Source organism: Staurois parvus, unplaced genomic scaffold (genome assembly GCF_062004578.1).
Source record: "Staurois parvus isolate SC_StPar_1 unplaced genomic scaffold, SC_StPar_1.0 ptg000017l, whole genome shotgun sequence".
Classification (NCBI taxonomy): Eukaryota; Metazoa; Chordata; class Amphibia; order Anura; family Ranidae; genus Staurois; species Staurois parvus.
The window spans coordinates 17659662-17682072 of record NW_028317813.1 but is presented as its reverse complement, the minus strand read 5'-3'; the positions used below and the strand labels follow the sequence as shown (position 1 = coordinate 17682072).

Here is a 22411-nt window from a genome sequence, read left to right as displayed (position 1 = left end):
TTTTTTTTGGGGGGGTGATGGAAATTTGTGTTAGGAGGAGGGAATTGGTGTGGGATTTGAGCTGGAAAGCAGGATTGGAGGGCAAATATTTGTACTGGGAGGGTGGATTTGATCCTGGGAGGAGGGAGATTTTTGTATTTTTTGGGTGAAAGAATTTTAGCTTGCAGATGGAATTTATGCTTAGGGGAGAGTTTACTAATTAGTGCAGTCTTTTTTTTTTTTTTTGATGGGGAGGAATTTATGATGAGACAGGATGTGTACACTTCAGAGGTGCAGTTTGTCATCTTCACTCTAGGCGCTAGATGACCTTGTCCCAGCATTGCCTACGCTACACACAAGGCACTCAACACATCTCCACCTCCCGACACAGTACATAGCTTAGATGGGATCCCTTACAGACACAGCCTCAATCTGCATAGTGTATAGCTGGCTGCTATCTTGCCGATCTGACCTGTGCAATTCCCAGATCTGAATGGCAGCACAGCTGCGGTAGCCAGCTACACACTGCAGATCAAGGCTATGTCTGTAAGGAAATCCGATCTGAGCTGTGTCCTGTGTGAGGAGGGAGAGATTGGCTGAGTGCCCAGGCTATGTGCAGTGTGGGGATGGGAGTAGGAGCACTGCTGAGTGATCTGCCACTAGTAAACCCAGTCCTCCTTTCTGCTGATCCCTGTACCCTGCTTTTCTGCCCTCATTACACCTGTTCTCCATCCTGCTGGCCTCTGTCATATGCTCTGTTGACCCCTGTTCTCTGCCATGCTGACCCCTGTCCCCTGCCCTACAGACCACCTGTACACTGCCCTCTTGTACGCTCTGCTGCTGACCTCTGTCTGCTGCCCTGCTAACTGCCTTGATAATTCACTGTACACTGACCTACAAACTAATGGTCTCTGTACTCTGCCCTAAAAAATTCTGATCCTATTCTCTGCCCTGCTGACCACTGTACACTGCTCTAATGACTCCAATGCACTGCCCTGCTGACCTCACATTCTCTGCCCCCCTGACATTTTTTACTGCACCCCTACACCGGGCAGGCTAGATCTGGGCCTGGTTTACATGGAGGATATTACAGGAAAGCAGAACAACACAGTAATAAACAATTTAATGAAAATAGATTACAAGGCCATTAAATAACGGATGTGTAAGGGGTTTTTTTTGGAGAATAAGGATATTATTTAGTGTCACTATAAACAAAAGGAAAAAAACATATAAAGTGCAAATTCTGTATATAATTTCTGAGAACAATCCATGGTCACACATACAACACACAGGCCTCAACAAACATCACACAGGCAATATTATAAAGAAGTAGATCACGCTGTTGAAAATCACTTAACCAAAAAAAAGTACAACTAATTGACTGCCAGCATTTTATATATATATAACCATAGGTGAATAAAACTTAAAATTAGCATAATCATTCTGGAAAACTTGATTTCACAGCATAATCAGCAATTTACCATTTGCTACATGCTGTGGCTTTGTTTATTAGTGAAACCAATTTGCACCTTGTGCATTGTGACATGGATTTGCTGATAAACAAACCCGTATGTATTACAGGACTTTCTTAATCAACCAATCAATGAGATCACACTGCACACTTACATATGAGGATCACATGACTTTTTTGAGAAACAGAACCATGTAATCACACATACTGTGATGAAAATATCTTATTATAATAAAGTATACTAAAAACAAGTTAATAAAACTTTCTCTCACCTTTTTTGTGTCCTGTTTTGCATTTTGTTGCTATTTAACAATTTTCACATTAACCACTTCCAGCCAGGCCAATTCTGACATTCCTCTCCTACATATATAAAACATTATTGTTTTGCTAGAAAACTACTTGGAATTTCCAAACATTATATATTTTTTAAGTAGAGGATCTAGAGAAAAAAATACATGTCACATGGTATTTGTGTAGCGTTTTTTTCAAATGCAATCTTTTGGAAAACAATAAACTTTTATGAATTTTAATGCAGTAAAACACAACATAATACCCCTTTTTGTGTAAATTATAAAAGATGATGTTACAACACGTAAATAGATACAAAACATGTATTACTTTAAAATTGCGTTTAACCGTGGAACAGAGCCAAGTTATGGTACCTAAAAATCCTCCTAGGTGACAATTTAAAAGTCTGATATTACGATAGCTTACATATGTGGTGTGATCGGTCTGATAGGCTATCCAGTTGCTTCCCTGGCTGGTATTGGCCAAGTAAACAAAGAACCGAAAGCAGAAGTGACAAAATCCTCTTCACTTCTAGTTTTTGACATCACACAGTAGGAGGAACAACATCAGTTCCTCTCACTGTGTGCCTGGAGCTGGATGCCATTTCTGCCACCTCTAAAAGTAATCCAGTGGCTCTTTAGCCGCTTAGATTACTTTTACCAGCTTCAGAATCACCAGCTGAAAACAATGATACCTCGGTGAACTGCACTCCTGTGATCCACAGAAGTACAGCCAAAAGAGCTTTCACTGTACTTCTCTTTTAACCTCCCTAGCGGTCGGTCTGATTATGTCCATATTTCTGTGCTTAAAGCGGTACAATTTTTTGCATGTAAATATGTATTTTTTTATTGTAGGCCTTAATTTTTAGGAATAACTCACTGAAATCTGTCCGAACAAGAGTCTAGTAAACATCCCGGGTATGTTAAAATTTGAAACACGAAATCATACATTATAATTTAATATATAATCATAAAAAATAATAATATAATAATAAATTTAATTGAATAATATAATCAAACCAAAAACACTGAATTTTGAAATATAGAGCCAAGTTCGCACATCACTGAGCAAAGTCGCAAAATCGTTTTCAGTGTCTGATGACGAATTTCCCCACGAATCATTATCACTCAATTCTGCAAGTAGTTCTAATTTACTATCACTGGTCTCTAGCTGGTCTTAAACCGATTTTGACCTAAAGCAGGCATGTCCAAAGTCCGGCCCGTGGGCCATTTACGGCCCGAGGGTCGGTTTAATACGGCCCTCCATGTCAGTGTGTCAGTGTGTCTTATGGAGCGAATATGGAGCGGCCGGTCCGGTATTTCCACCGCAGCCGTGTCAGAATACCGGGCCGGCCGCTCAGCTCTGCAGCGGGACCTTACCTGTTCCTCTATCCAGCGGCGCGCTGTCTTCCCGGCTTCTGTAGTGTGGGCGCTGGGCATGACAGCCGGGTGCCAAGTGCGCATGCGCAAGAAGCGGTGCTTTTTGTGAATGGTAAGGCGGTACCTGGGACACATGACAGATCCCAGAAGCCGCCGGACCAATCACAAAGCGCAAGTGCTTCTCGCTCATGCGCACTGGGCACCCGGCTGTCATGCCGAGCGCCATTACAGAAGCCGGGAAGACAGCGCGCGGCTGGATCGAGGAATACCCTCCTCGATCAAAGAACAACTGCGGAAGTAAGAGCGGGTACCTGTCAAATTCAGGTACCCACTCCCCACCTCCCCAAAGGTCAGCAGTCATCTGTACTGTCCGCAGTCTCTGGTCATCCCTGTGCTGTCCGCAGTCTCTGGTCATCCCTGTGCTGTCCGCAGTCTCTGGTCATCCCTGTGCTGTCCGCAGTCTCTGGTCATCCCTGTGCTGTCCGCAGTCTCTGGTCATCCCTGTGCTGTCCGCAGTCTCTGGTCATCCCTGTGCTGTCTGCAGTCTCTGGTCATCCCTGTGCTGTCCGCAGTCTCTGGTCATCCCTGTGCTGTCCGCAGTCTCTGGTCATCTCCTGTACTGTGTCTTCAGTCCATTAGTTCAGAATTTTTTTTTTCCTGTTTTCTGCCTCTAAAACCTAGGTGCGTCTTATGGTCAGGTGCGTCTTATACGGCGAAAAATACGGTAACTTGGCATAAAATAATTTATTTGCATTTAATTGTAATGGTTCAAAGAATGTTTGGAAAAATGTTCGGCCCTCCACCATGTTCACTTCATCCAATCTGGCCCTCTTTGAAAAAAGTTTGGACACCCCTGACCTAAAGGGACACTTTTTGGGCGCCATGGACATTTCTCAGTTTCCAGGCAGAAAGAACAGTAAAAATGTAGGCAGGGCACAGGACAAAGCACTAGGGACAAAAAGTATGTGAAATGGTTTGAAACAGTAATGTTTTACTATGTGATTTTAGTGAATTTAGTGAATTTCACTTTTTGTCATTTTCAAATTTCCCGCCGCTCCGCCCCTGTACGTCCCAACGTCGCAGGGGATGGAACCCAGAAGACAGATGCCGCCAGAGGACATTACAGGGGACACTGCAGGAGGGACATCGCGGGAGCGCAGGACAAGGTAAGAGAAGAACAGATCCCAGAGCAGCGCCGCATGGTAAGCCTGAGTGTAACTCGCGGTTACCGCTTGTGGTACTGAAACTTTACCCCGAGCTACACTCGAGAATACTGCCAGGAAGGCTACGCTATATTCTATGAAGGCGTGGCTTTTTGCTTGAATTCAGACCATTGCATTGTGGCAATACACTGATTATCACATATGTTACCGCAACCCACAGTAACACACTTGTAGCACTACCCTCACTAGGGCCAATGAGTTGTGGGTATCCCTAAGCATCCCTCTCCACAGCCAGACAGCAGATATTTGTCACACAGACTTACATCCAAAGACAATAACCAGCCCATGAACTTGGTTTTGTTGTTTTATTAGGGGATTTCAACTTGGAAAGGGTAATAGGGATTATGGGATGCCCAATTTGGCTTGAAGCAATGGAAGGGGGACACTGATGTACAAATCAGATCCTGAACTGTTCTTTTCCTGAAAGCCATCAGTCATTGTAGATCAGTAGCAGCTGCCCCTTATGGGCAAGGAACTAGCAGCCCCTCAAAAATCACTTCATTTGTCATAGCTACGTGTAGGGATGTCTTCTCTCCCTCTATGGAGCTGCTCCCAACTCTTCAGCCTGCAGGCATTACCAGCCCTCCTGGCTTCTAGGAAAATCTCCCAGGTCAAGGGTAAAGGATTTAGCTCAATGCTGCCCTTTGAAAGCTTGCTACATTTCACAGTTTTTCCCCCTGTAGATCCCAAAGTGTACTGCTGTACTCACACTGTCTTCTTTGCTCCCTGCTGCTCCAGGCCTGATCTCATCTGCGCCTCTCCACAGAATGTATCCTCTTGAGCAAGCCAGAGTCCAGCCTAGAGGCCAGTCCCTCCAAAGACCTAGGGGATCCCTTTTTAGATACCAACAGTCTCCTCAGCACTCCATCTTCACTGGACTGCTCTGTCAGCCTCACTTTCCCATATTTATAGGCCAGTTCACCACTCTGTCAGGGCCTCCAAACCTAGAATTGGCTGGACCCCCCCCCATGAATATGCAGATTAGGCCTCCACCCCTTCCTTCTTACCTACCTCTGAAAGGTTATTTGGTCCTCCAGAGTGAGGAGGAGGCAAAACAGCTACAACCTATCGAGTCATCCAGTTGACCTGCAATAACCCAACCTTAATCTTATGACCCACACAACTTCCATGAATCACAATATGAGTTTGCCTATAATACACTACACTATTCTAGTAGCTCACTAGAGGGTGCTACACACCTTATGACCGTTTAAATGTTGAGGTGACATTCTTTTTAAATAGTACCCTATTGCACCTATATGAATATAGTTCTGTTACGACACATAGGCAGCTTATTAAAAATAAATGGGCTGCCTCAACACAATGCACTTTAAAGTGGTTCTAAATCCTAAATAGTTTTTACTTTAATGAATTCCCTGCATTACGGTAAAAAATGTTTAGGTAGAAGTATTGCCCCCTCACCCCCTTATACTTACCGGACTCCTCTCAATCCAGTGCTGTACCACTCGGTAGCGGCTCTGTCCTTTCTCCCTGCTCTCACAGGCTTTGCTGAGGAAGATGGAGCCATTGGCTCCTGGTGCTGTCAGTCAAATTCTGTGATGAGGGTGCAGGGGGAAGGGCTAAGCCGCTCTGTCTGTATCTATGGATGCAGGCAGCACAGCTCAGGATCGAGCCCACATCATTGCCCCCATAGCAAACGGCTTGTTATAGGGGCACTGAAAGAAGAGGAGGAGCCAGGAGTGCCAGCAGAGGACCTGAAAAGAGGAGGTTTGGGGCTGCTCTGTGCACTTCCATTGCATAGAACAGTTAAGTATAACATGTTTGTTATTTTTAAAAATAGGACTTTACAATCACTTCAACATGCAAGCTTTATGTAAAACACCAGAGAGAATAGGTGTGAATAATCCCTTAGTACCTAATTAATTTTTAAGGAATTGACATTTGTCGCACTAACCCAGGGGCCCTGGTTATTTGCCCTCAAATATCTAGCAATACTTATTTGGATAATTCTTTTTTTCTTCTCTTCTCATCATTCAGGAAAGCATGCCTTAATGCGATGTGGGTCTTGCAACTCATTGGCTGAAGAAATAGATAATTTGGCTCATCATATAAATATACCTCTTCTTTTCAAAGGATCTTTAATCCTACGTTAAAAGATATAGCAACAGATGTCACGGAAGTCTTGGGATAGCACCCTGGGGTCCTTGTTGCTTTTGACTTTAGATGAAAGGGCAGAACAGTCAGCTAGGGGATGCCCTTCAAAGCAATGATAAAACCAGTGTGTAAGAAGTCTGGGATGATTGAGTTTCATTTTGACCAGGTTACTTAGATTTTATTTTTATTGCATTTGCTTTAAAGGGAGCCTGTCAAGCTAGAAATACAGCAATTATTTCTGACTTGTTTTTGAATATGCATTCAATCATTATTTTCCTTGCTACACTATTTATTGATTCAGTGGCCCAGGACAAGCACATGCATATTTGGTGTTCTGACCAAACACATGTTCAGGTCTGCAACTTACCAAGCAAAGAAAAAGGGTGAAAATAACAGCTTTGGAACCTGTACCTTTAAAATATGTTTTCAAAAAAATTAAGCTCCCTTCTGTGCTAGCAAAATAAAATGCTATATTTCACATAAAACAGATATTTCACTAAACAGTTTATAACAAATCATGGCAGAATAAGATAAGGTACCAAAGCAGATACAGTATACCGAAAAGCATTAAATCTGAACTTCCGGTAAACAGCTAAATATACTGTTTTACTTGCCAAGGATGATTTTTTTTTGCAGTTCCGAGATTTACACAACTCTGCCACAGAACACATCCTGGGGCAGAAGACCTAATTTTTCTCCTGTGTAGTTAAGTAGGTCCTTAACCAAAGCCAGTGACTGGACATTGAAAGGAGATGCATCACACTGATTAACTCGTCTCTATGTCACTCTGCTCTCTTCTCCTATCTGGATGCCCCTTGTACTACAACACAGCTGACTGGCTCGTTGTGCTGTTTCTTCCTCTTCCAGTCTGAGCTAGCTGTGTAGTGGACCACAGGAGGCTGGATTGGAGTCAAATTCAGGTGCTTACAGTGCTTGCATTTCACAAAAATAAATGTAATGATATGTTAATGATGATTTTTTTTCTGCCTGAGTTTCAGCATGGGACATGGTGATGTTCATTTGCTCATTCCTGTGTAGGAGCATGGCACAGTGTTTATGCCTAACTTTCCTATGTCATTGGAAGTCTACAGACAGCTAGACTGTGATTCATTAAAAAAAGTTGTGTCATCACAGTGGAACTATCTCCACTTCAGAGTCGCAATGTCTGCAAATGGAGAAGGTGGGAGATGTAAAATGCCAATGATCACCAATGATTGTGGCATTGTTTTGGAAGGGGTGGATTCATAGTGCCACTAACCATAGGGGTGTTTTAAAATGCTTCTAACTTTCAGTGATTGTGGGATTGTTTTGGGAGGTTCTTAAAGTGTCATTGACCACCAATAGTTGTGGGATTTGTTTTTTTGGGGAGGGGGGGGTATTCAATGCATGCAATGCAATGGCTACCCTTTCAATTTTTCATCTTGTTAACTTTCTTCCGGTAATAATGATGGACTTGCACATGGCTTTAGTGGGTGACTTTTACAGCCTAAGTTTGCCTTAAGGTGGTTGTAAAGGCTTAAGATATTTTACCCTAATGAGTTCTCGGCATTAAGGTGAAAAAAAGCCTTTTATGGTCAGCAACCCCCCAGCCCCAATCTTGACCCAGCATTGTGCCTTAGAGCAGTGACTCTGCTCTCTCTCCTTACTAGAAATGGAAGCAGCAGCGGGAGCTCCTGCTGCTGTCAATCAAATCATGTGAGGAGGGAGTGGGGGATGGGGCCAGGCTGTACTGTGTGTGTCAACAGATGTACACAGCCCAGGATCAAGCCCGCATGTCTGCCCCCATACCAAGTGTTTTGCTATGGTATGCTCGTCTCCATCTGCCCTGCAGATTTGCCAAGCACATTGTCTGACGGTGCAGTTGGAGAAGAGTAGAAGCAGACAGCTGGCAGGGGACCCCAGAAGGGGTGTTTTGAGTTTGTCCATGACATTTAACCATTGCACCCTTTTAACATGTCATCCTGTTAACTTTCTTCTGCTAATAATAGTAGTTTTGCACACGGCTTCAGTGGGTGACTTTTACAGCCTAAGCATGCATTAAAGTGGTTGCAAAGGCTTAAGATTTTTTACCCTAATGAGTTCTCTGCATTAATGTAGAAAACCTTCCATGGCCTGCTACTCCCCAGCCCCTCCAAATACTTACCCGAGCCCAATCTTGACCCAGCATTGTGCCTGAGAGCAGTGATGCTGGTCTCTTTCTCCTCACTATGGGGTATGGAACATGGGTAGGTTGCACTATGTGTGTTAATAGACACAAACAGCCCAGGATCAAGCCCACATTTCTGCCCCTTTAGTAAGCGGTTTGCTATGTGATAGATGGAGAAGAGGACAGCGCCAGTGGGGGGACCTCATAAGAGGTGGTTTGGGGTTACTTTGGAGACTACTGCACAGAGCAATTAAGTATAACATGTTAACATGAAAAATATTCAACTTTACAATCATTTTAATTTATTTTTTAACTACCTCAATAGTAACATGTTTCTTCATTTTCAGTAAATTGTGGCAATAAAAAGGATAACATTGGGGTGTCCAGTTTACAAAAAAAGAATTCCTACTGTTCTGGAATTTGTTTTGATATGCTATATGTTCATTTTATTTCTTTCTTCCTTTATATAGTAAAACATGAAAACAGTGGTTGTTAAATACAACCAAAAGAATGCCCCTTCTTTCTAAAAAAATTATATAAAATTCAGTTCTGTCCAGTGTAATTGTCAGTCAAACACCACTGAAAATTGCAAAAATGGCCTAGGCAGGAAAGGGATGTAACATATTGGTCCTTAAAAATTCAGACAAAGTCTTTCCCGCTAGAACTGCACACACTAGAAGAAGAAATTGCCAGGTTGCATACACTGTAATTGATTTTCTCACAGTAGTCATTTGACAGACTCGCTAAGTACATTGTCTGACATGCTAGATGATAGTGTAACGCTCCGACTCTAGAAAGTACACATAAAAATCCATATATCAATAAATCCTTAGATACAAATCTGTAAGTGGGGCAAGGGGTTGAGGAGAATTCACACACACAATCTAGGAAGTTGTATAGATTCTTGTATATTGTAATATAGTTAAGAGAAGTAAATGCAATTATTTGATTCAGACACTAGTATTCAAGTATCACACTGCGGGTGTTCATATAGTTATAGGGGTATAGGAAGTGTTGAAGCGATTCTTACAGTGGCACAGTATCGCAAGAGCAGATTACTCAGCAATGGCGTCATTTATTTCATTCAGCACTAGCACTGTATTACAATGAGACAGTATATCCAGGCATGAGATGGGGTGGTGGATAATGACATAAGGTAGCGGCACTCTGTTCTGTTGCAGAGATTCCCCAAATGTTGCTACAGATTTCAGAATGCTTGAAGAGAAATCACATGTGTCCCTGAATTGTCCCTACTTGACCAGGAATCTCTCTCTGCACTGATATTTTTACTAACAAACATATCCACTCACTCATGACAAACCTGAATGGTGCAGGTACTCGAATATATATAGAGACCCACCAAAAAAATGGCTGCCAGAGGTCAGCAGAAGTTGCAGCATTCAATCAGACAGCTGTATCCTCTGTGGCAGCTATGGAACAATTTTCCTCTCTATTAGTATAGTAGCACAGCACGAACTACTGGATGGGGGACAAACTGTACCTGCCTACAGATCCCTCTACAGCAAGCTTAGTAGTGACCAAACTTTACTATATCTTGTGAGACTTGCAGTCAGAGGCAGCACTACTGATTCTCAGTAGTACTTTAGGCCCCATTTACACTTGCGAATGGGGCTTTTGCTATTAAGCACGTAGAACCCCCACAGGGTTTCCCACATTTGCAATTACACATTGGGCCTTAAGGCAAAAAGCAAGTACATTTTTAGAGTAATGTTTAGAAAAAAATAACCATTCTACATCTCCTTTATAAGACAGCAAGTAGTCACTTTTTGAGTATAGGTCCACCTAAAGTGGAACTGCACTGCATCTGAGAACCACAAACCAAAAATGCTATTTAATTCATTTTTAATATTCAAATAAAACTCGCCCATCCATCCATGTCTCCATGCTCTATATTGCTGAGAATCCATTTTGAAAAACACCCCCCTGGTATTTCTGGCAGTGGCCATCTTGAGTAAGTGCGGATGATTAATGTATTATTTACTTTCTAGAATCCATCTGCCCTTAATTCAGGCATAGGCTGGGCTGAGAACCCTCCCTCCCCTCCTGAAGACTGCTGGGATGTATGATTTGCCTAGGCAAGGAAACCAGGAAGTAACAGAAGAAATGTTAAAAAAAATAAGTAAATATGATATACGTTACTATCTATTTACTAATGTTATCAGCATAAGGATTAAAAATAGTCCATGTTGATTGAGAGAGTGAAGTTGCTCTTTAAATACACCTGTGCTTCTATGTTGGAAACAGCGGTTTAGTGGTTAGCATTTCTGCCCTACAGCACTAGGGTCTTGGGTTTAAACCCCAACCAGGACACTACAAGAACGGAGTTTGCCTATTCCCCTTTTGTATGTGTGTATGCATGAATGTTAGTTAGGAACCATAGATTGTAAGCTCTTTAAGGGCAGGGCCTGATGTCAAAGTACAATATGTAAAAGCACTATATAAATTGTTGGTGCTGTATACCACCAGGAACCATAGATTATAAGCTCCTTGACGGCAGGGCCTGATGTAAAAGTACAATATGTAAAAGCTCTATCTAAATTGTTGGTGCTATATACTGCAAGGAACTATAAATTGTAAGCTCCTTGAGGGCAGGGCATGCTATAAAAGTACAATATGTAAAAGCACTATATACGGTAAATTGTTGGTGCTGTATACCACCAGGAACTATAGATTTTAAGCTTCTTGAGGGCAGGGCCTGATGTCAAAGAACAATATCTAAAAGTGCTATCTAAATTGTTGGTGCTATATAGCACCAGGAACCATAGATCGTAAGCCCCTTGAGGGCAGGGCCTGATGTATAAGTACAATATGTAAAAGTGCTATCTAAATTGTTGGTGCTATATACCGCCAGGAACTAAAGATTGTAAGCACCTTGCTCCTTGAGGGCAGGGCCTGATGTAAAAGTACAATAAGCAAAAGCGCTATATAAATTGTTGGTGCTATATACCGCCAGGAACTATAGATTGTAAGACCTTGCTCCTTGAGGGCAGGGCCTGATGTAAAAGTACAATATGCAAAAGCACTATATAAATTGTTGGTGCTATATACCAGCAGGAACCATAGATTGTAAGCACCTTGAGGGCAGGGCCTGATGCAAATGTACAGTATTTAAAAGCGCTATGTAAATTGTCGGTGCTATATAAATACCTATAATAAATGAAACATGACTTATTAGTGGCTCTTAAGAGCACATCTGAGAAACACTGGCATAAGTCTTGTAACGTCTTTACAGGCAAACAGCAGTAGATAAACCTGTAGCTGTTCTTGTGGATGATTTTTTTTTTATCTATGTTTTAGTGTTGCAGCTTTAAGACTGATTACTGTTTGCTTGAATAAAGATGTGTTGGGCTTCTGTTTCCAACAGGTGAAGCAAGAAATTGAGAGACATCGAGAAAATGAGGAATTCTGCAGTTGGTCTGGCAATTCTTTTCCTCATGGCAGTCCAGTCATGTCATGGAGGCTGTGCAGAGCCACAAGACACACAGGGCTCAGGTGTTCAGTACAAGGTAGGACACAAGGTGATCATAAGATGCAATGACGCAAAAAAAAAGCTTTTCTCTGTTCTACTGAATGCCATATCGTACAATACCCAAGAAATTAATAACAGCCAACATCAAAAAGCTATTTATGTGAATACTTCAATTTACTGCAATACCGCATAAAATCATCTCTATGAGGAACTACATTCTAGTAAGGTAGTAGAAATCAGCACCTCGTTAAAATAACGGAGCTTCAATGGAATCATGGACCTTAGGAATTTGGATATCCAATTGGCCAGTTTAATAAATGTCAGCCTATATTAAGTTTGTTTGAACACTAAAATAAAAGGTGCTGCAAATAACCCAGGACTAATAGATAAATAAAGGAGAAGATGTGGAATCAGCATGAAAACATTTACAGCAGTATTTAATAAGGGACTGCAAAATATTAATGGCCCATTCACACTATTTATATTTGTTGCAGTGCGTTAAGTGCACACTGTTGACAGATGTTACATCCCATAATGTGCATTGTGTTAAGGCAGTCTATTCATTTTGAAAAGACTGCCTAATGCACCACAAGTCGCACATATGTAATTTTCTCTGGAGCAGAGCACCACAATGCACGGTAAAGTGTTACTACCGGGGGCGGACTGACAACTGATGGGGCCCCCAGGCAATAGGGGATCATGGGGCCACTGTGTCCTTGAACACACTCAAAGCACACCTGAAAAAGCCTATAAAAAGGTACCAGGGGCATTTCATGGGGCCCCCTACTGACTCCGGGCCCTCGGACAGTGCTCAAGTGCTTGAATGGTCAGTCCGCCCCTGGTTACTACCCATCGCAGTGTGCTGTAACACAAGTGCAGTAGGAAGGAGTAATCAAGTGCCATTTAGAAGGAATGCCACCACATCACACCAACATGCATAAAGCACTTAACTGCAGCATGCTGGTGTGAACGAATCCTAAAGTTGTCACACAACCAAAACAACTCTCTGACACCGTAGTGCTACGGGATTCTTGAGGGACCAAAGGATTCATGGTGGATGATGACCAGCAACTCTGTACCAAGACGGAAATGTTTTGCCAATGCTGCTCTCTTGAGATTGGGGAATCTTGAATACCACAAACAAAACAAATGATGGAGAGGCCTAGTGCCTTACTGTCAACGCTTTATTGGGATATAAAAAACCCACAAAAGACAAGGAGTAACCGCATTGTACAAAACCCAAGAAATAGAATGGTGATCCAGAAGATGGAACTCCCAGGATCCTGATATGAGTCAAACTATAGTTGATGTCAGGGGCGGACTGACCATTCGGGTACTCGGGCACTGCCCGAGGGCACTGGGTCAGTAGGGGGCCCCATGAGATGCCCCTGGTAACTTTCAAAGGCTTTTTTGGGTGTGGTTTGAGTGTGGACGAGGACACAGGGGCCCCATGATCCCCTATTGCCCGGGGGCCCCATGAGTTGTCAGTCCACCCCTGGTTGATGTGTTTCAAGGGACATGCCCCCTCCTTCAGAGAGTTCGCTCTGAAAAAGGGTGCGTGTTCCTCCAAACGTGTCAGCAACAGTTTGATTCATGTCAGGACCTTGAGAGTACCATCTTCTGGATCACCATTCTGTTTCTTGGGTTTTTTACAGTGTTGTTACTTCTTGGATTTTGTAAGTATGCACTCATTTGTTTTTCATATCCCAATAAAGAGTTAATGGTAAGGCACTAGGCCTCTCCACCCTTTGTGTTGTGCTCAAAAGAAATGTCAAGAGCACTGAATTTCTGGCAAGGCATGGGCACTGTCTGTACTTGCTGAAAATGTTCTTAGCCTGAAAATGAATGCAGCCACCACATCTAAGGACTGGTAAGCTGTAAAATATGTTAGATTTTTCTTTTTGGATTTAAATAACATTCAGGCTAAATTCACACTAGCTTTGTAAGCAGGCATTTTGCAGGTGTTTGAGGGGTGTTTTTAATTATACACATGGAAGCACAAAGTGCTGTTCACACTGCTGCTTTAGCATTGTGTCAAAATTGAGCCAGGAGGAGTTGAAGCCTTTCAATGCCTCCCATTTAAGTCTATGGTGACGCTCCTCAAACGCCTAGCAGGTGTTTGCGGGACGTTAATACCATTAACATCATTATAGGCGTTTGTGGTGCAGTTTTAACGCTTGGAAAACACTTACAAAATGCCTCAAAAATGCTCTTAGGGCATTCGGGGAGCGTTAAAAACACTTCCCAAATGCCTGTCAAACGCTATAGGGGCATTTGGGAAGAAGTCAAGTGTGAACAAGCTCTTAAGGTCTTGCGCTGGCAGATATTATTCTTCTCACTTGGGTTTGCATTCACTAAAACCTGATGTTCAATTTTATAAATTGTTCCTAATGTTCTCCATTGCAGCCTTTGGATTGTAGGCATTGGAGGAAATAAAAACTTGGTTGACTATTAACAATTTTGTTTTTATAACCTTTACAAACTGTGTTATTCCTCCGATTTCCACCTTTTATTGTGTTTTTTCTTTGGTCATGTTCCGACTGCTGTGTGTGAGACCCTACTGGGAAAATTCCCTTTTACTTCCTGTGTTGTTGCCGAGACAGGAAGTGACAAAGATGACTAAAGAATATCTATCACTCAGACTGTAGTCTGTCAGCTGAGTGAAACTGTGTTCCTCTTGTGTTAGAGGGTTTTGCAGTCAGATTGCATTTTATTGTCTTACCATTCTTTAGTGTCTATTGTCTCTTGGAGAAAAGTGTTCTTTAAAGGGAGTGTATTTAGGTTTGTATGCATTTTCTTTCTTTGTATATTATTGTCAGGGCTAAAATATAACAAAGATAACTTTATTTCCATCAGGTACATACAGTGGGGATCGAACGTTTGGGCACCCCAGCTAAAAATTTGTATTAATGTGCATAAAGAAGCCAAGGAAAGATGGAAAAATCTCCAAAAGGCATCAAATTACAGATTAGACATTCTTATAATATGTCAACAAAAGTTAGATTTTATTTCCATCATTTACACTTTCAAAATAACAGAAAACAAAAAAATGGTGTCTGCAAAAGTTTGGGCACCCTGCAGAGTTAATATCTTGTACTGCCCCCTTTGGCAAGTATCACAGCTTGTAAACGCTTTTTGTAGCCAGCCAAAAGTCTTTCAATTCTTGTTTGAGGTATCTTTGCCCATTCTTCATTTCAAAAGTCTTCCAGTTCTTTGAGATTTCTGGGCTGTCTGTCACGCACTGCTCTTTTAAGGTCTATCCATAGATTTTCAATTATGTTGAGGTCAGGAGATTGTGAAGGCCATGGCAAAACCTTCAGTTTATGCCTCTTGATGTAATCCCCCATGGATTTCGAGGTGTGTTTAGGATCATTATCCATTTGTAGAAGCCATCCTCTCTTTAACTTCAGCTTTTTCACAGATGGCATCAAGTTACCATCCAAAATTTGCTGAAATTTTATTGAATCCATGTTTCCTTCTACTCGTGAGATGTTCCCTGTGCCACTGGCTGCAACACAACCCCAAAGCATGATTGATCCAACCCCATGCTTAACAGTTGGACAGAGCTTCTTTTCATTAAATTCTGTGCCCCTTCTTCTCCAAACGTACCTTTGCTCATTCCGGCCAAAAAGTTCAATTTTAACCTCATCGGTCCACAGAACCTGTTTCCAAAATGCATCAGGCTTGTCTATATGTTCATTTGCAAAGTTCAAACGATGATTTTTGTGGTGAGAATGTAGAAGAGGTTTTCTTCTGATGACTCTTCCATGATAACCATATTTCTACAAGTATCTCTTTATAGTGGAATAGTGTACCACAACTCCAGTGTCTTCAAGATCTTTCTGGAGGGATCGTGCAGTCAAACGCGGGTTTTGAATTGTTTTTCTCACAATCCTGCGAGCTGTTCTGTCTGATATTTTTCTTGGTCTTCCAGATCTTGCTTTAACTTCCACTGTTCCTGATGACTGCCATTTCTTAATTACATTCCGAACAGAGGATATTGACATCTGAAAACGCTTTGCTATCTTCTTATAGCCTTCTCCGGCTTTCTGAGCGTCAACTATTTTCAGTTTCAGTTTTCTAGACAACTGCTTAGAAGAACCCATGGTGCTGATTGTTGGGGCAAGGTCAGATGAGTCTGGGCATCTAAAACCTTTGAGATTGACATAACCTGGTCTTCCCAGACGATGATTGAGAACAATCCATGACACTGGCAGGTCTCAGCTTTGCAAAGGGGGCAGTGCATGCTATAAATTCTGCAGGGTGCCCAAACTTTTGCAGACGCCATTTTTTTGTTTTCTGTTATTTTGAAAGTGTAAATGATGGAAATAAAATCTAACTTTTGTTGACATATTATAAGAATGTCTAATCTGTGAATTGATGTCTTTTGGAGATTTTTCCATCTTTCCTTGGCTTCTTTATGCACATTAATACAAATTTTTAGCTGGGGTGCCCAAACTTTCGATCCCCACTGTACATTTATTACTGTATTTTGTATTTTCATCATCAGCCAGTAGGTGGAGCTCTCAGCTCTATTTCTGCATCTGCCTGTCAATTCTTAGCTGCTCAGCAGTAAAGTCTCTAGTTAAGAGCTCAGTAGCTTAAATTCCAATTTACACATAAAAATTAATGAATCAGAAGGCTAACTCATCCCCCTTCCTCTCTTCACACTCTGTTCAGTCAGGGCTTTTATAGAGTGTTTGTTATTTTAAAAGTCTAAAAATGAGTCCTACGTCATGAAAGCAAATGTTCATTTGTAAAACAAATATTTTATTAAGAAGCTTGTTTTTTTAGACTTTATGCCATGCTTGGCCCATTTTATTGCTTAGTTAGCCAGTCCAGTTAGTGGGTTTTTTTTTTATTTGATTTTTTTAACTTAAAATGTTGATATATAGATGAATTAGTGCACTTTGTCAAAACAGAAGACATAGATACATATATATTTGGTGGCCTTATTTGCTTATTAATAAGTGCAGGCTGTTCTTTTGTGATAGTGTTTCACGGTAACTGCACTTTATTGTTTCTTCCAGTTTAAAGCCCAACTGTGAGTACAACAAAAAATCCCACATCTTCCCCACTGCAAGAGTTAAATGCTTGTTAAAGGATAGGTTCACATTTTGCACATGGTAAATAATACACCCCTATTCAAAGCGCAACATATAACATACATGTTCAAGCAGATCCCCCACCCCCCCTTGCCTGTGACAATGGACGAGGGTACCTCTTCCACAGAGCCAATGTTACATTTACAATTGGCATGGCTCTGTGGGGCTTTGCCCACACAGCCATGTCATTCATTCACAGGGATATATGAAGTAATATCTACAAGTCCCATCTGTCCCCACGGCAGATGGACTTGTGGTTTCAATGGACTGCGAGCGTGCTGGTCAGCGTGCTTGTAGTCCATTCCCACTTCCTACCAGGGCCACCAGGCCGCACTGTGCAGTGGATCAGTCAGGGGAGGTACAGTGGTAGATCGGTGTGGGAATGATCTGTCATGGCAAGGTGAAGTGGGCAGACATGGAGAGTAGATCTGTGTAGAGGAGGGAAAGCAGCAGGAGGAGGGAGACTCTGGGCCGGCAGGATAGCAGATCAGCTGCTCTCCTCCAGTTGGTATTGGTATAAGAGGGAGATTCTGCTGGACGGACAGCGGGGACACCTCTACTCCAAACTCTGCTGTCTAGGTAGGTACCAATCTCCTCCCCCTCTCCTCCTACCCACCGATCTACCCTCCCTTCTACCTACCCCTCTGTACTATGGGTTAACACATTGGGGTAACTTTGTATCATCAGTGATGGAGGATCGGGATGACATTGTGGGGTCACCCCTTCTCTATCCCAGTGTCTGCCCTCTTTGTACACTGCCATGGTATGTGCAGGAGTCATACATGGCTTTCTCTGGATGTTTGTAAACACCGTATCTCTCCAATCTCTATTTGTTACATGTTACTTTGCTCCTCCGATCTCCCCCTCATGACCATGCACACCTAGACCTGGTTACTCTGTAGCAAAGCTGTTGTCATGGCAACCCAACTCCTGGAACAACTGCTTTTCTGAGCTGGCATCACATGGGGGAAGGGGGGGTTCCTGAAGTTCATCACACACTCTGTGGAGTCTCACTTCTGCTGCTGCATCCTTCTCAGTGTATGATAGATGGAGGGTCTGGTGGGAGACGTGACCCCTTATAAAGGAGTGGCCCCTTCTGTGTCATCTAATGTCAGTGGGGTCCCAGAGTCAGGGCCCAGCATCAAAGTGAATTGGCACTGATCAGACTAAGACGGGGGGCTGATGGGACAGATGTCTATCTGTAATTCTCTGCTCTTCCTTCAGAATAGAATGTGTGCAGATCAATATTTATGGAAAATTCCATCCCAGAAATGTGCAGTCTCTGCTAGAATTTCCCCAATATTAATAGCAGAATAAAGATGGGACATAGAGAAAGTCATTTGGAGACGCTGTACTCTCCCCATCCTCGTATCTGTGTGTGGGGGCCGTTGTTTACTACAACCCTCACTATATTGTATAGTATAGGATATCAGTCCCTGGCCTGTTGATGACCGGGCCACACAGTGGGAGGTAAGCAGCAACTGTGGTCCGGACAGGGCTAACACACCCCGCGGTTGTCACTCACCTCCCACTATGTGGCCATGCCTGTGTCTCTTCTCCTGGTTCTCCTGTCCCAACATCAATGTCATCCTAACAGCAGAGCAAGGGGCGGGAGGAGCTGAAGAGAGCGAGACAGAGAGCCGTAGTCATCCGTTGTTAATGTGATCCAGATCTGCAGCTCCCCCCCACCCCGCTGATCGGATGACATCAATGGCAGGGTAAGACTGTGCAGGGGAGGCACAGAGTAAGGGGGGGGCACTGTGATTAGAGAGAAAAGAGGGGACATGACTGCAAGGGGCACTGTGATGGGGAGCTGCGATTGCTAGGGGCACTGTAATGTAAAGGGACACTGTGAGATAAAGGGGACCGACCCACCACCTCCCCCCCCCCCCAGTCCCTGGAATAGTTGCCATTATTTGTAATTTGGTTTTAAAAAAATGGGCTGCTTAGTCTAAAATACCCGGGCCTATTTTTTGTCACAGTCAAGGCTGGTAGGTTCCCTCCATCTGAGCAACCGTTCCTACAAAGCCACCTCTCTAATGCACTTCCAGATGTGGTTGCACGTCTGCCTCCTTTACATACAATACAAGATTAACCGTATTGTATGTTGTGACACTGAGGAACCGCCCAGGCTAGAGGAAGATAACACCAGAGCATGTCGGAGTGGGGTGTAAGGTAAGTAATACATCTTCCTAAATTGCTATGGAATGTGTACATATCACACACAATTGCAATCCTTGCACCTACTAGCTCTATATACAGTTAAGTCCATATATATTTGGACACAAGCACAATTTTCATACTTTTGGCTCTGTATGCCACCAGAATAAATTAAAATGAAATAATTCAAATAAATTTAAAGTACAGACTTTCAACTTTAATTTAAGGGGTTGAACATAAATATCAAGTACAAATGTTTGGAACTGCAACTATTTTTATACACAGTCCCTCCATTTTCAGGGGCTCAAATGTAATTGGACAAATGAATACAGTATAATCATAAATAAAATGTAAATTTTTAATATTTTGTTGAGAATCCTTTACTGAAAATGACTGCCTGAAGTCTGGAACCTGTGGGCATTACCAAAGAGTGAGTTTCTTCCTTTCTGATGCTTTGCCAGGCTCTAACTGCAGCTGTCTTCAGTTGTTCTTTGTGGGTCTTTCTGCCTTTAGTTTTGCCTTCAGCAAGTGAAATGCATGTTCATTTGGGTTGAGATCAGGTGATTGACTCGGTCATTGCACAATATTTCACTTCTTTTCCTTCAAAAGCTCCTGGGTTGCCTTTGCAGTGTGTTTTGGATCATTGTCCATCTGTTCTGTGAAGCGCCGTCCAATAAACATTGCTGCATTTGGCTGAATCTGGGCTGACAGTATATCTATAAACACTGCAGAACTCACCTGGCTGCTTCTGTCTTCTGTCACATCATTAATAAACACCAATGACCCAGTGCCACTGGGAGCCATGCATGCCCATGCCATCACACTGCCTCCACCATGTTTTACAGATGACGTTGTGTGCTTTGGATCATGAGCTGTTCCAAGCCTTCTCCACACTTTTTTCTTCCCATCATTCTGGTACAGATTGATCTTAGTTTTCCAGAACTGGTCTGGCTTTTTTAGACTTTTTTTGGCAAAGTCTAATCTGGCTTTTCGATTCTTCAGGCTTATGAATGGTTTGCACCTTGTGGTAAACCCTCTGTATTTGCTCTCGTGAAGTCTTCTCTTGATTGTAGTCTTTGACAATGGTACGCCAACTTCCTGGAGAGTGTCCTTCACTTGTCTGCATGTTGTGAATGGGTTTTTCTTTACCATAAAGAGGATCCTGTGATCATCCACCACTGTTGTCTTCCATGGACGTCCATGCCTTTTTATGTTGCTGAGCTCACTAGTGTGTTCTTCTTTCCTCAGAATTTACTAAACTGTTTCATTTTTGAGACTTTACAATGGTCTGTTTCATTTGCATGGGCAGCTCCTTTGAACACATGATGTAGGTTCACAGCAATAGATTCCAAATGCAAATCTCACACTTAGAATCAACTCCAGACCTTTTACCTGCTTAATTAATGAAGAAATAATGAAGCAGTAATCCAAACCTGGCCATAAAACAGTTTTTGATACAATTGTCCAATTACTTTTGGTACCTTGAAAAAGGGGGGGTGACTACTCTTCAGAGCTAAACCTTTCCTCCAATTTGGATGTACATACCCTCAAATTAAACCTGAGAGTGTGCACTTTCAGCCCATATCCATTATCTAACTATAGCTTGAATATGTTTTGCAAAATATCTGAAGAAAAAATAAAATTGTGCCTGTGTCCAAATATATATGGACTTAACTGTACTCTATTGATCGAGGTGTATGATGCAGTCCTAGTTTGCCATGTTCGCAGAACATCCAGCTAATGCTGCCATTTCCAATAAAAACTATACAAAGAGGACATATTAACATAAACTGATAGAATTTAATATATTAAACTGATCACATCACTTTAAAAACATTACAAAGACTATAGATTACCTTTATTGAACCCCAGTGTGATATGTGAACCACTTATTCTTCCTGAGATGAAAAGAACACAAACACTTCACACAACAGTCTCCATGCACCAATAACACAGCAGGCTTCAAGAGGAGAGAAAGCATGCTGGAATGCAAACAAACCAAGCTCCCCAAACAAACAATCTCACAGGGGAATTTATCTGTCATTCAGGACACAAGTCCACCATAAAGCAAGTATTGTAGACAAGTGTCTTATGTAATATATCAAGCACGGAACCTGGCAACTTGACAAAAGAGAAATGCAATCATTCAGCATATATAGTCTTTTTATGAATAATCAATCATAAGAAATCAACATTATGAATTCAAAATCCAGATACATTAAAGGATTCCTCTGGAGAGATATCTCAATTATTACACTGTTCTCATAAAACTCTGTATCCATGGATGTATTGTGCATACTGTATGAGAAAGCTAGGTTTCTGTATAAGGCTCCATTCATTGGTTATCGCTTTCAGGTTCAGAAAGCCCTTATCATTTGTGCCAGGTCTTTCCTTCTTCAGCCCTGTGTCTGTCCTCCTCCAGCAATGAAGCCTTCTCAGATATGTGGCATGCATATCCCAGGAGGCACCAGAAGCAGGGACGTGTCATTCTTGCCTAGGTGAGAATGGGGGCAGGGTACATAGTAGAGTGAAAAAAGAAAGAATACATAAACGTAAAGAAGAAAAAGCCAGCTTTTCACTTTTGTGGAAGGGGTAGCGGAATCCATTTTGGGAAAGTCTACCTTGTGAATGGAGGCTTCATTAAATTGTTTAAAAGCCGAGACCAAAGCCACCAAATTTATATTTATTATGAATACATTACTAGTTGTCAAACATTCTGACTGCCAAAAATCTATTTATTTTAATGACATCATCATCTCATAGGAGTAATCTTGGGTTGTTTCACTTTATACCTTCTGTTCCCAAAATCTACGTGGGGAAGTTGAGGGTATTCAAGGATGAATGGTTGCACATCAGCTAGATTTCAGGTCTAGCTAAAAAATATTACCAGTTCAGCTGGTTGGTTGCTTCTTACTGTTAAAGTGTTACTAAACATGGGCAGCACAGTGGCTAAATGGTTAGCACTTCCACCTGGCAGTACTAGGGACATTGGTTTGAATCCCAGACACGGCACCTCCTGCCTGGAGTTTGCATGTTCTCCCTGTGCCTGTGTGGA

At 42.2% G+C, this 22411-nt stretch overlaps 1 protein-coding gene across 1 annotated transcript in view; it reads left to right on the top strand.

Annotated features, from left to right (window-relative positions):
- TAC3 (tachykinin precursor 3) overlaps positions 1–22411 on the top strand; it is a 105957-nt gene that overhangs the window by 15371 nt on the left and 68175 nt on the right. Inside the window, exon 2 of the mRNA XM_089681032.1 lies at positions 11987–12128. Within this exon, the coding sequence (XP_089537158.1) occupies positions 12018–12128 (111 nt within the window). The 5' untranslated portion in view covers positions 11987–12017. The remainder of the gene's footprint in view (positions 1–11986; positions 12129–22411) is intronic.